Raw genomic sequence first — 15,452 nt, 5'->3', positions numbered from 1 at the left:
TCACCAATAATAAATTTAAAAAAAAAGCAGCACAAAGGAAATGAAAAAAAATGGACTTTAATGCCTGAACGGTGTGGCAACGTTTCGGATGTGTTATCCTTTCTCAAGCAGTGAATACAAGAGTGAAGCCGCTTTTTATGTGAAACACATACATATCTCATTAAGAAATTAAGTGCAATATTAAAAAATTAATACATAATGCAAATATCAACCATCAGTACAAAAGTGTATCTGTGCAGACTATTTAACCCACTACATCCCAATGTTAATGGGTATTAAGCATTGCATATTGCGTGATAGTGTTTTAAAAAATGACTAAATAGTTATTTAAAATTAAAAGAAAATCAGGTGTCCCAATCCTAAGGATCGCAATTAGACCACACTTACTCATAGATTTTAAAACTGCATGCCACGATCCCCAGCGTCCTCTAGCGCACACTGCGCATGTCAGTGACGTACATGTCAGAGATCCACAGTGCTCAGCACTGCAGCTGCGCAGAGTCGCTGGAGGACCGTAGCGCCATATTAACTAAGGGAAATTTTGCCCAAACGGATGACGGATATCCATAAAATGATATTCCACATAATCCTCTATAAAAATTACAATCACATCCCCCCGAACTCTGCACCTTCGAACTCTATCAAGAGAAAAAAAAACAAATAAATAAAATTCTTTTTTTTTTTTTTTTTTTCCTTCCCCTTCCCTCTTTCCTTTCCTTTCACACGCATAGACCACAAAGTGAAGCACCCCATTTGAGATCGTATATACATATATGATATTCTCTATACGGGAAAACATATGGCGTGCCGCCGATTTTAAAGGGGCAGGACAAAAATCCAATTCACGTCACCAGGTCTAGGATGCCCTCCCCATTTAAGTGGGGCATCCCATTCCTAAGTATGAACACAGAGACGTTTGGGGGCGGATACCCCCCCCCGCGTTTCCCTAGTCCATTCCACCGTGACATTTAATACCCCATCATTGGCTACACCTTCTATATCCCTAGAGAAACATACTTAAAACAACGACCAAACCAGGGATGCTTCCAATGCTTACTAATATTAATTTTATTCTCTTAAATACATATCAGTCAATATATCAAAAGGTGCAGAGATCAGAGAAAAGGATAGAAAAATATAAAAAAACATAAGAAAAATATAAGAAAAACATAAGAAAAACAATATAGATCCACCATCCATTGGGCGAACACACAATAAGTGTAAATCATCTTGCTTCCCAGGAAAGGACACCTGAAACAAGAAGAAAAAAACTATATAAGTTTACTAATCCTTTTATACAAAAAAGGACATTATAAAATACAAATAGTATACATCTTAGAAGAGAATATACTCATCACATTTACATGATTGAATTTAATTTGAAATCCACATTCAGACCGTAGGGTTTTAAAGTATTGAGTTTCACTATCCACTCCAACTCTCTCCTCTTAAGTAACCGGATGCGGTCCCCCCCTCTCCTCTGAACAGGTATCATGTCTATGATACGAAAACGCAACTGTTTTTCAGTATGCGATTTCTCCACAAAGTGCTTTGATACTAGTAAATCCATACGGTTTTTCCTTATGGTATGTCGGTGTTGATTGATTCTAGTCTTAAAATCACATGTAGTTTCACCGACATACCATAAGGAACAAGGGCATTGAAGCAGGTACACAACAAACTCCGAATCACAAGTCAAATAATGCTTTATCCTATATTCCTCATTGGTAATAGGGTGAGAAAAATTGGAACCTTTGAGCATCAGGTTACAATTGATGCAAGATTAACAAGGAAAGCAACCTTTCCTACTGTTGCCAGTAAGTGTAGTTTGACCTTGCTTTTTAAAAGAGCCAATGTCAGACTTGACCAGAGTTGACGCAATAGTGCGGCTACGCTTATATGAGAAGATCGGTGGTTTAGAGAACTCCTTCACTTTAGGAGAGCATTTATATAGCATTCCCCAGTGTTTACATATAATATCTGCAATTTTACCACTTTCCTCACAATATGATGTTACAAAAGGAATACGTTCAAATTCTTTCAATTTAGTTTTTTTCTGAAGCAGATCTTCCCTCAATAGCATATCAACCTTATTTTTTGTGTTTGTAGTAATTTTCTTGGATATCCCCTCTCAGAGAATTCCCTTCCATAGATTTTTCCAACGAGTTCTCATTGCTCTCAATTCTCTTGACTCGCATAAGCTGGCTATAGGGAATGGATTCTTTTGTTTTTCTGGGGTGTTGACTATTGAAAAGCAATAGATCATTCTTATCCGTGGCTTTTGTAAATAATTGAGTAGTAAGCTTACCACTCTCCACTTGGACATTGACATCCAAGAATTGTATATTTGTATACGAATGTACCAAGGTAAATTTAATTGTTTCATCAACCGTGTTCAGGTAATCATAAAATTCAAGCAAAGAGTCCTCTGTACCTGTCCATACAAGGAAGACATCGTCTATGTATCTCCACCACGCGGCCACCTGGCCAAAGTGATGGAACACATAGACAAAGTCCTCCTCGATGACACTCCTAACTATATTTGCATACGCGGGCTCCATGTTCGCGCCCATGGCGGTCCCGCGTAATTGCAAATAAAAAGTGTCCCCGAATAAAAAATAATTTTTAGTTAACACTAGTTCTAACAGCTGTAATATAAATGTCCTAGTCTCAGTGGAGTAATGAGTAGTCAATAATTTTTTACTTATTGCAGCGAGCCTCGGCCATGGTCTATGGATGTATACAGTGAAGTGACATCAAACGATGCCAACATCACTTCACCCATCACCTCAATTCCATTTACTTTTTCTAAAAAATCTGTTGTATCTCTAATAAAAGATTCTGTGTGACTTGCAATTGGATTAAGGATCTTATCTAAAAAGACCCCAATATTTGAAAAAATGGAGTTGCACCCCGAAACTACCGGTCTGCCCGGAGGGTGTACGAGAGATTTATGTATTTTTGGCAGTGTATATATCACTGGTGTAATTGGGAATTTGATGGTCAAGAAGTCAAACACATCCTGATCAATAATCTGCCTTTCCATAGCACTCTCTAAAATACTTTTAATTCCTCTTGCAATGTCAAATTTGGGATCATGAGTAGTGTTGAGCGATACCGTCCGATACTTGAAAGTATCGGTATCGAATAGTATCGGCCGATACCTGAAAAGTATCGGATCTCGCCGATACCGATACCCGATACCAATACAAGTCAATGGGACTCAAGTATCGGAAGGTATCCCTTATGGTTCCCAGGGTCTGAAGGAGAGGAAACTCTCCTTCAGGCCCTGGGATCCATATGAATGTGTAAAATAAAGAAATAAAATAAAAAAATATTGATATACTCACCTGTCCGGAGGCCCCTGCACCTTACCGCTGTTAACCAGCAGCTTCCGTTGCTTAAAATGAGCGCGTTTAGGGCCTTCCATGACGTCACGGCTTCTGATTGGTTGCGTGCCGCTCATGTGACCGCCACGCGACCAATCACAAGCCGTGACATCATTCTCAGGTCCTAAATTCCGAATTCTAGGAATTTAGGACCTGAGAATGACGTCACGGCTTGTGATTGGTCGCGTGGCGGTCACATGAGCGGCACGCGACCAATCAGAAGCCGTGACGTCATGGAAGGTGCTGAACGCGCTCATTTTAAGCAAAGCTGGCTGCCGGTTACTACCAGGGCACGTCAGAGGGTGAGTATATCCCTATTTTTTATTTTAATTCTTTATTTTTTACATGGATATGGATCCCAGGGCCTGAAGGAGAGTTTCCTCTCCTTCAGACCCTGGGAACCATACACTGGGAACTTCCGATTCCCGATACCACAAAAGTATCGGATCTCGGTATCGGAATTCCGATACCGCAAGTATCGGCCGATACCCGATACTTGCGGTATCGGAATGCTCAACACTAATCATGAGACAATCTCTCGTACACCCTCGGGTCCTCCAATTGTCTCCTAATTTCCTCAATGTACTCATCTCTATCTAAGACAACCACCGCACCACCCTTGTCTGCTTTTTTTTTATAATTATTTCATCATTCTGTGCCAACTCGCGTAGGGCTTCCATTTCCCCCACTGTCATATTAGGATGCTTAAATTCTCTTGTACACCCATTTTTCAATGTCGTCACTCACAGCAGATATAAAAGCTTCTACAACAGAAGAATTTTCTAAGGGAACAAAATTGCTCTTTTTCCTAAGGGATACCTGTTTTAAATTTAATTCACTGGTGGAATTTTTTTCTATTCCTGGATCATAGCAAAACCACTGCTTCAGTTTAATCAACCTGAAGAAGCTTTGCAAATCCAGACCCAACTGAAACCAATTCACATGGGTACTAAGTCCAAAGGATAAACCCTTATTCAAAGCTGATACCTGACAGTCAGTAAGAGTTTTTTTTTAGAAATATTTACAATTAAACCTGATCCTTGCTCCTCGTCGCCACTTGTTTTTCCACTGGTAATTTGTTTTTCCCTTTTTTCTCTTTTTTGTTGTCTCCGATGTTTCTGTCCTCCCCTTTTCCTGCTGTTTTCAATTTTTCTTTTGGGGGATCCAAGCCTGAAAAAATCATAATTAAATGGCACAAAATCACTATCATGTTTATAAAAAAAAATCTTTTTTTTGAAAAAAAAACCTTTTTTCCTCCAATTTCCTGAGTTTTCTTTCTGCCAATTATAAATATTCCCATCTCTATAGTCTTCCATATCACGATTCCATTTCCTCCGCTTTGTGTCCTCTAGCTCAAGACGCAATTTATCAAATTTAATTTTCAACACTTCTTTAAAGCTGTTCCATTCATCTTCCTTCATGAGGCTTTTAATCTCGGATTCCAACACTGGTGTATCCAAATCAACTTTTCTTAATTCCTGTTGTAGATATTCAATATTTAACAAGATAATGTCCAAACCATACTTATTTGATATCATACTGAATCTTGCACAAAAGAAAGGATCCTTAGTCATTAGATTGGGGCGGATATTAGACCGAAGACCTCTCGGGATTTTTTTCGCTTTGTAATATTTGCTGAGAGTGGCCAAATGTAGTTGTAAAGTTGTGGATTTCTTTAAAGTGTTTTCATATTTTAACTTTATATCATATAATGATGGTGTACTAAGAAAAGTGGCATTAGCTTCCACCTCTCCGATTATTCTTTCTCCATTCTCACTAGTATATGCAAAAACGCCAGATTCAAGCACATTATGTTCCATAGTCCATGGTAAAACAATTAAAAAATTGTGGATACTGTGGATACACAGCTGATAGTCCTACTGAATAGACTGTTCGAATTTGTATTATGGCAAGAAAAAAGCAGCTAAGTAAAGAAAAACGAGTGGCCATCATTACTTTAAGAAATGAAGGACAGTCAGTCCGAAAAATTGGGAAAACTTTGGAAGTGTCCCCTAAGTGCAGTTGTAAAAACCATCAAGCGCTACAAAGAAAAACTGGTTCACATGAGGACCGCCCCAGAAAGGAAGACCAAGAGTCACCTCTGCTTCTGAGGATAAGTTTATCCGAGTCACCAGCCTCAGAAATCAGAGGTTAACAGCAGCTCAGATTAGAGACCAGGTCAATGCCACACAGAGTTCTAGCAGCAGACACATCTCTACAACAACTGTTAAGAGGAAACTTTGTGAAGCAAGCACTCATGATAAAATGGCTGCTAGGAAACCACTGCTAAGGACAGGCAACAAGCAGAAGAGACTTGTTTGGGCAAAAGAACACAAGGAATGGACAACAGACCAGGGGAAATCTGTGCTTTGGTCTGATGAGTCCAAATTTGAGATCTTTGGTTCCAACGACTGCCTTTGTGCGATGCAGAAAAGGTGAACGGATGGACTCTACATGCCTGGTTCCCACCGTGAAGCATGGAGGAGGAGGTGTGATGGTGTGGGGGTGCTTTGCTGGTGACACTGTTGGGGATTTATTCAAAGTTAAAGGCATACTGAACCAGCATGGCTACCACAGCATCTTGCAGCGGCATGCTGTTCCATCCGGTTTGCCTTTAGTTGGACCATCATTTATTTTTCAACAGGACAATGACCCCAAACACACCTCCAGGCTGTGTAAGGGCTATTTGACCAAGAAGGAGAGTGATGGGGTGCTATGCCATATGACCTGGCCTCCACAGTCACCACACCTGAACCCAATCAAGATGGTTTGCGGTGAGCTGGACCGCAGAGTGAAGGCAAAAGGGCCAACAAGTGCTAAGCATCTCTGGGAACTCCTTCAAGATTGTTGGAAGACCATTTCCGGTGACTATCTCTTGAAGCTCATCAAGAGAATGCCATGAGTGTGCAAAGCAGTAATCAAAGCAAAAGGTGGCTACTTTGAAGAACCTAGAATATAAGACATAACTTCAGTTGTTTCACACTTTTTTTGTTAAGTATATAATTCCACATGTGTTAATTCATAGTTTTGATGCCTTCAGTGTGAATGTACAATTTTCATAGTCGTGAAAATACAGAAAAATCTTTGAATGAGAAGGTTTGTCCAAACTTTTGGTCTGTACTGTATAGATAAATATATTGGATCTCGCTATATGTTGGTGTGTGATTTTTCTTCCTTATCAGACTGTTGATTTTATCGCTTACAGGCGGTTGCCCACTTGGTTGCTTCTGTTCTAAAAGAGAATGCTTCTTCTGGGGTCATCAAACAATCTTCAAATCAGGTAAGTGTTCTTCTGAAAGATTAGGCAGTACAAATTCCAACTATTGCATGAATTTTATTACTTGCAGTCTGTTATTTTCATTCTTTTTGTAGTTAAGCAGCTTGGCATAAGAGATTTATCCACATAAAAGTTTCAAGTAGTGATTAGTTGTAAATTCTAATTTACTAATATAAGTTTGAGATGAAGGATAATTTGATGGTGGTCTCCAATATACCAGTATTTGCTGGAGCTATGTTTAACATTACAATAACGAAAGTCATTCTTACAGAGCGCCACAAAGAAGTGGTTTGAGTTGGTTGCTGTATGATCATTTCCTTGAATTAGAGAAATGTTCTGCTGCTGTGCCTACCTGTTACGTGCATGGAGAAAAAAATGGCAGACTAGCAATATGTAATGGGCCTGTGGAAGTGATGAATGAGAAATATTTTTTTTTGCCCTTAGCTGTTTTTACTTAAAGTGAACCTGATGGTACATGCTTTCTGATCGTCATGCAGCATGTATCAGGCAATGGCTGTATGAGCTCAGCCAGGTATGTTTGGTTCTGAAATGCTGAGTTTCAGAGAAGAGCTAATTTAAAAGCCGCCTGAGGTCAAGCCTAGCTAGACACTAGTTGGCCAGGCGGGTCCCTGGTGGCTGCCCTGGATTGCCATGTCTCTCCTGATACACACACTTAGACAGAGACCTGTCAGTCCAGGGAGTGGGCATGGAGAAGCCTCTGGGGACCCACCTGCCTGACTACTCTCTCTTGCTGCTTGGTCCCTAGCTTCTTTTAAGTTATGATATCCTGTGATACGCCGCAGTGTTTCAGAGTCAAACATCCCTGACTGAGATCATACAGCCCGTGCCGGACACATGGTGCCCCTGGATCGCACAGCATGTATCAGCTGTCAGGTTCTCTTTAAAGAAGCACCCCTCCACCTGATTGTCACACTCTGTATTTCTCTTACATACTGTGCTATATAGTTCATCCACTGTTTTATGGTTTTTCAAACTCAATCTCGAATTTTGGATTTCCCTCTGCTTCTTTTTCCTCAATGCTCTATCACTTTCTGGAGTATCAGCACAGCATCACATAACTTGCTGGATCAAGTATTATCTCTATGGTAACAGTGTGATTATCTTCCTCTCTGTATTCTCCTAAATAAGTATACAGTCACTGTTATTTCCTACTCTATATCTGTGTGACAGGCACTGTGCAGTCATCATCATTATCGTTTATATGAGCTTTTGCCCCTCCACTCGGCTGTCCTGCGGAAATCTTGTGTAGTACAGTTTATGCCATTACATCATTACTGAGATGGTGACACTCTGAAGAGAGAACCCTGGATCCATAACACCTCAGCAGTGCCACAGTCTCATCGCCTCCATGCCACACCACATTCATGCACTAATTGATACAAAAGGAGCCTCGACCAAGTATTGAGTTCGTTTACTAAACATACATTTCAGTAGGCCAATATTTCGGATTTTAAAATGATTTTTTTAAGCTGGTGTTATAAAGTATTCTAATTTACTGAGATAATGACTTTCTGGTTTTCATTGGCTGTAAGCCATCATCATCAACATTAACAAAAATAAACACTTGAAATAGATCAATCTGTTTGTAATGACTATATAATGAGTTTCACTTTTTGTATTGAAGAACTAAAATAAATGAACTTGTGTAAATGAATTCTCCTTATCAAACATGTATATCGCTGACAAATGTGATTGGGCAGTGTGAGACCGTGTAGTGACATTTTGTCAATGTTTTCATAAATATCCAGGTGGAATATAGACGAGACACCACTGCAGATTTAGGCCGGAATCACACTAGAGCGTAATACGGACAAGTGCTATGCGATAAAAAAATTGCATAGCACTCGGACCAATGTTAATCTATGGGGAAGCTCGCATCCTGCGTTATTTTCTCGGCCGTATTATACGTGCGTATGAAATCGCAGCATGCTGCGATTGTCACTGTCTCACGCCCCAAAAATGCCAATGCAAGTCTATGGGTGCGAGAAACTCGCACACCACACGGACCATCAGTGTGACTTGCGAGAAATACGCACCGGTGTCCATATATACACTGTGTTCCAAATTATTATGCAAATTGGATTTAAGTGTCATAAAGATTTAATTGTTTTGTTTTTCAAATAAACTCGTGGATGGTATTGTGTCTCAGGGCTCAATGGATCACTGAAATCAATCTTAAACACATGTGATAATTGGTTTTCCAGGTGATTCTAATTAAAGGAAAACTACTTAAAAATGATGTTCCACATTATTAAGCAGGTCACAGTTTTCAAGTAACATGGGAAAGAAAAAGGATCTCTCTGCTGCTGAAAAGCATCAAATAGTGCAATGCCTTGGTGAAGGGATGAAAGCATTAGAAATTTTCCAAAAACATAAGCGTGATCATCGTACTGTTAAGAGATTTGTGGCTGTATCTGAGCACAGATGTGTTTGTGCTGATAAAGGCATAATGAGGAAGATTTCTGCCAGGCAAGTTCATCGGATTAAGAGAGCAGCTGCTAAAAAGCCATTACAAAGCAGCAAACAGATATTTGAAGCTGCTGGTGCCCCTGGAGTCCCTCGAACCTCAAGGTGTAGGCTCCTTCAAAGGCTTGCTGTGGTGCATAAACCTACTATTCGGCCACCCTTAAACAGTGTTCACAAGCAGAAATGGTTGTATTGGGCCCACACATACATGAAGACTAATTTCCAAACAGTCTTGTTTACTGATGAGTGTTGAGCAACCCTGGATGGTCCAGATGGATGGAGTAGTGGATGGTTGGTGGATGGCCACCATGTCCCAACAAGGCTGCAACGTCAGCGAGGAGGTGGAGGAGTCATGTTTTGGGCCAGAATCATGGGAAACTGCTGGTAGGGCCCTTTAAGGTTCCTGAAGGTGTGAAAATGACCTCTGCAAAGTATATAGAGTTTCTGACTGACAACTTTCTTCTATGGTCTAAAAAGCAGAAATGTGCCTTCAGGAGCAAAATCATCTTCATGCTGACAATGCCCCATCTCATGCTGCAAAGAATACCTCTGAGTCATTGGCTGCTATGGGCATAAAAGGAGATAAACTCACGGTGTGGCCACCATCTTCCCCTGACCTCAACCCTATAGAGAACCTTTAGAGGATCATCAAGCAAAAGATCTATGAGGGTGGGAGGCAGTTCACATCAAAACAGCAGCTCTGGGAGGCGATTCTGGCTGGCGATTCTGGCTTCATACAAATAAATACAAGCAGAAACTCTCCAAAAACTCACAAGTTCAATGGATGCAAGAATTGTGAAGGTGACATCAAAGAAGGGGTCCTATGTTAACATGTACCTTGGCTTGTTGAGATGTTTTGGCGTTAAATAGCTTTTCTGTTCAGTGAATGTGACCTCCTAATGCTGCAAATTCCACAAATGAGCATTTTCAATTCTTTAAAACAGATCAAATGTTTAGAAATTCTACTGTGCCTAATAATTTGGAACAGTGCATTTTGAGTTTTTATTCATTTTGGAGATTATACTGTTATCATTGGGAGGTTTCTTCAATAAAATTTGATGTATAATCTAACGGGTGATGACTTTTATTAGACTGACTGTCATTTGCACCGACCATTTAGGAAAATCTGAGAAAAATATCAATTGCATAATAATTTGGAACATAGTGTGTGTATGTGTGTGTATATATATATATATATATATATATATATATATATATATATATATATATTTATTTTACACACACACACATGGATATATTACACTCTCAATCCAAGCAAAACCCTCGTTCTGTAAAAAAAAACAAAAAAAAACAAAAACGCAACAGTATCCTATACCTGTCTGCCGTACAGTCAAGTCCCTTGCTGCAATCTATTTCAAGGGGTTGAATAGTATACAACCGGGAGCAGTGCTAATGCTACCAACCGGGCTGTTATCCACGGAGGAATGAATGAATGAAAAGCCGCCTGTGCAGCCTCCCCATAGCGCCAGGAAGGGCGAGCGCAGATAAAGGCCTAACAGGTCCGGGTAAGATGTCCGGACATTTTAGATCTGGCCTCCACACTGCCAAACCAACACCACAGATGAAGGGTGAGACAGCCTGAGACACAGGTGCACAATCAAACAAAGCCTAGGGCAGGGCAGGGCTGCTGTATGTGTGTACAGCAATCTATCAATCACAATGAACACAGAAAAATGGCGTGCATAACCCAGCGCGCACGGCAACAGTGGTGGTCAGCCACAAACCAATGTCGTATTAGAGAAAAGGGGGAGAAGCCAGTGCTGCTTATGGTCAGAACACAATACATAAAGTGCACATGCACATATAGATTTCTAACTGTATTTCAAAATGAGACATTTAGCAAACAATTGATCAATTCATTGCGCTACCCCGCTACACCAAGGCATTCTCATAATGGGGCAGTCCTACTCTACATATTTTATATTCGCTGTGCCATTACGGCCTCCTAAATGTATTAAAAGAAAGACCACATGGGATATTGTTACTTTTTTATTTACAGAAGAACGATGGCTTTGCTTGGATTGAGTGTAATAAAATGTTAAACCTGTGTGTTAATTTATTTCATTAAAAGATTTTATTCTTAATGTGTGTGTATTTTTAACTCTTTCATACTATTGGATTAATAATGGATAGGTGTCTTATTGACACATGTGGGAATTCCCTAACAAACAGGCATTCCTCACATACATTCAGCCTGTCTAGCAGCAATAAATCATGCAGCTTCAGCAATGTAATCGAAATCTCCGAGCACTAACAAATACTCGGAGACCACCCGAGCGTGCTCCGGAAAATCCGAGCAATGAGTATACTCGCTCATCACTACTGGCTTAATGTCACCTTACAATAGCAAGGTGACATTAACCCCTTATTACCCCATATGCCACCACTACAGGGCAATGGGAGGAGAGCAGCTAAGTGCCGGAATAGGCGCATCTTACAGATGCGCCTTTTCTGGGGTAACTGAGGGCAGATTTTTTTTAGCCAGGGGGGTTCCAATAACCATGGTCCCTCTCTAGGCTATTAATATCTGCCCTCAATCACTGGCTTTCCTTTTCTGGTGGAGAAAATTGCCCGGGAGCCCACACCAGAATTTTCCGTGAATTAATCCTTTAATTTTACACCGCTCCAAAATTTTACACGCACGCACGCACGCACGCACGCACGCACGCACGCACGCACTACTAACATTATTAGTGAGGGACATATAAAAATCTAACAGATATGCAATGGTTTACTGTATGTAAACCATGTCTCATATCCTGTCAGGTTCGGTAATAATTCAATTGTCTGGTTCAGTAAAACTGTCGGCTATTCTGCTATCTAGCCCTGTATGAAAAAAAAATAAAGTGTGTGTATATGTATATGTATGTATGTATGTATGTATGTGTGTATATATATATATATATATATATATATATATATATATATATATATATATATATATATATATATATATATATATATATATATATATATATATATATATAGATAGTAAGGATGTGCTTAGAAGCATATTAGACCCGCTGGAGTGCCCTGTGCTCACATCAAGTTTACCTGTGAGACACCGGGAAGAATAAAGGTGAGTGTGAACTGGATCAAGTTATTTGACCCAGAAATTATTCAGGAAAACCCGGTATGGGCTTTTATTTTTGAAACGGACTGCAGGAAGGTAGTGGGGCCGGTCCGTTTCCTCCAGCCCAGATCTTATAGTGACCCATGGCCATAGAATCTGGAGGAAAGAAAAAAAAAAACCCTGCAAGAGAGTTTGGGCGTGTCAGTATTGGTCTGGGAGTCAGACCTAGCAGGAGACTTATGAGGAGCTCTTTCCGTGTGGAGCAACATGGGCCAGGCAGAGCCTGAAAAGCCTGACACCCCAGCGTACTCGGTGGTGTAATACGTTCACTGCAACGGATTGTGGACTGTCTTTACTTTTCCCGGCTGCATACCGAATGACTTGTTTGCTTATTTTTCGGTTTGTGAGTATGCTATGAAATAAACAAGACTTTATTTGAACTTTCTATGGGTCACTGCCTACTCACTGCAAAGCAAGGACATCGCTGCATCACATTTGGTGGAGAATGCGGGCAGTGTGAATTAAGGCATACCCCAACACCATTTGCATGTCTGTTATTAAGCCTGCTACATTACAATTCAGGCCTACAGACAAAATGGAGGAGATCCTGAGGCAGCTGGTCCTCACACAGCAACAACAGCAACAAACTAATAACCTGTTGCTGCAGCAAATTACAGCCCTGCGTGAGGCACCTCCAGCACCGACCCCGGAACGTCGCGATGCCCAAGACAAGGTCCGCTCCGCTTTGAGGAAATTGAGTCCGGAAGATGACGTGGAAGCTTTCCTCACCGTCTATGAGCGCACGGCAGAGCAGGAGAATCTGCCAGCAGCACAGTGGGCTGTAGCTGTGGCTCCGTTCCTGAGGGGTGATGCGCTAAAGGCCTACTTTGACCTCAGTCGGGAGGATGCCCAGGACTATTCCAAGCTAAAAGGTGAGATCCTTGCCCGACTGGGGGTTAATACTTATGTGAGAGCTCAACGGGTGTTTTCTTGGACTTTTGTGGAAGCCCAGCCTGCCCGGTCTCAGATTTTTGACTTACTGCAGCTTGTGAAACGGTGGCTCCAACCTGAGACTTTAACCACAAGTCAGATAGTGGAGAGGGTGGTGGTTGACTGACTGGTGAGGGCTCTGCCAGCAGCCATACAGCGTTGGGTGGGTCAAGGGGACCCGGGTACCCTAGACCAGTTTGTAGGTCTGATAGAGCGATATAAGGCCACCCAGGACTTTATACGGGACACTGCTCCGCTTCGGCTGTCACGTAAGGCTCCGCCAGCTCAGGAGTCTGAGAAAAGTCCACGACCCTCCACTGGGACAAAACCGGACCGAGTCCGTGCTGAAGGGTTGTCTCGGAAAGAGAGTGACCACAGACCTGTGTCCCCTAAACTGGCCCCAAGGTTACCTCGGGCCACAGTCATTACGTGTTGGCGATGCCAAGAACCTGGACATGTGGTTGCTAATTGCCCCCTAACAACAGAACCCATGGACTGCGGGTATACCCGTCGGGTGTCTATGTATGCCCAGCCAGTCTACATTGCCACTACAGACCCTGCCGGTACCGAACCTCAGCTGTGTAGAGTACTCGTTAACGGGTACCAGACGGATGCTCTCTTGGACTCAGGGAGCTTGGTGACCCTGGTACACGGGTCCCTGGTTGCTGGGGACAGTCCTAATGGATGAAAGGTGGGGGTAGTGTGCATACATGGGGACCTCCGAGAGTACCCGACTGCGGAGGTCACTTTCTCCAACCCATGTGGAGAGATAAAACATGTGGTGGGCGTGGTAAAGACTCTTACGTATGGGACTGTGATCGGTAGAGACTTGCCCCTGTTCTGGTCCCTCTGGGAGAACAGAGTTAACCCTCTCAGGGTAAAAAGCATTCCAGGTGCAGAACCTGAAGATCCTGAGTCAGGGATACCTGCCGTAGGGGTCGCCACCATAGGGACAGTGTGTAATCCCGATAGGTTTCCCCTAGAGGTACTGGCAGGAGAGGTGGAGGAGAATCCACCAATTCCTGAGCTGGAGGTGTCTCCTGGTAAGTTCGGGACTGCCCAGCTCCAGGATCCCACTCTGACTCGGGCAAGGGAAAGAGTAATCGAAGTGAATGGGGTGGCCCAACAACCTGGTGCAGAAAAGGAGTTTCCCCGGATGATGATCAACCAGGAGTTACTGTACAGGGTTGATAAAATCCGGGATGAGGTGGTGGAACAACTGGTAGTGCCCCAACCCTATCGTCGGGCGGTGCTCGACATGGCTCACACTCACATGTTGGGGGGGCACTTGGGGGCCAAAAAGACGTTAGAGCGCATATTACAGAGGTTTTTTTGGCCTGGTGTCTACGCTGAGGTTACAAAGTACTGTGACACATGTCCTGAGTGTCAACTAACCTCACCCACCACGAACTACCGGAGCCCATTAGTGCCTCTGCCCATCATAGAAGTACCTTTTGAGCGGATAGCGATGGATCTGGTAGGACCAATAGTAAAATCCGCCCGGGGCCACCAGCACATATTAGTAGTCGTAGACTACGCCACCCGGTATCCAGAGGCGATACCGCTCCGGCACACTTCGGCTAAACTAATAGCCCGTTAACTGTTTGCCATGTTTTGTCGCCTGGGGCTTCCCAAGGAGATCCTTACAGATCAGGGAACCCCTTTTATGTCTAAAGTGACTAGGGACCTATGTAAATTGCTCCAAATTAAACAGTTACGTACGTCAGTGTACCATCCACAAACCGATGGGTTGGTCGAGAGGTTTAATAAGACCCTCAAGGCCATGCTCAAAAAGGTGGTCGCCAAGGATGGGAAGGATTGGGATATGTTATTGCCATATTTAATGTTCGCCATACGCGAGGTACCGCAGGCGTCCACGGGGTTCTCCCCATTTGAGCTATTGTATGGCAGACACCCGAGGGGACTGCTGGATGTAGCCAAAGAGATGTGGGAACAGGAGCCCACTCCACATAAAAGTGTTATCGAGTATGTGGCAAGTATGCAGGATCGGATTGCGGTCGTGCAACCCATAGTAAAGGAGCATCTGTTGAATGCCCAGGCCACTCAGAGTCGTACATATAATAAAAGGGCCACGGTCAGGACCTTTAAAGAAGTACTAGTACCCACCCCAGAGAGTAAACTCATGGCCAAGTGGCAAGGGCCTTATGAGATACATATATATATATATATATATATATATATATATATACATATA

At 42.3% G+C, this 15,452-nt stretch overlaps 1 protein-coding gene across 3 annotated transcripts in view; it reads left to right on the top strand.

Moving 5' to 3' along the window:
- FOCAD (focadhesin) overlaps window positions 1-15,452 on the top strand; it is a 426,882-nt gene that overhangs the window by 15,428 nt on the left and 396,002 nt on the right. For 2 of the 3 annotated variants that reach the window (XM_077249466.1, XM_077249475.1), the window contains exon 3: window positions 6,595-6,669. The exons of the other annotated variant lie outside the window; for it this stretch is intronic. In XM_077249466.1, coding sequence (XP_077105581.1) covers window positions 6,595-6,669 — 75 coding nt within the window. The remainder of the gene's footprint in view (window positions 1-6,594; window positions 6,670-15,452) is intronic. 3 annotated transcript variants of the gene reach the window in all.

This window comes from Ranitomeya variabilis, chromosome 1 (genome assembly GCF_051348905.1).
Source record: "Ranitomeya variabilis isolate aRanVar5 chromosome 1, aRanVar5.hap1, whole genome shotgun sequence".
NCBI classification, from domain to species: domain Eukaryota; kingdom Metazoa; phylum Chordata; class Amphibia; order Anura; family Dendrobatidae; genus Ranitomeya; species Ranitomeya variabilis.
The sequence above is the reverse complement of the archived record's forward strand: the minus strand, read 5'-3'. Positions and strand labels throughout refer to the sequence as shown.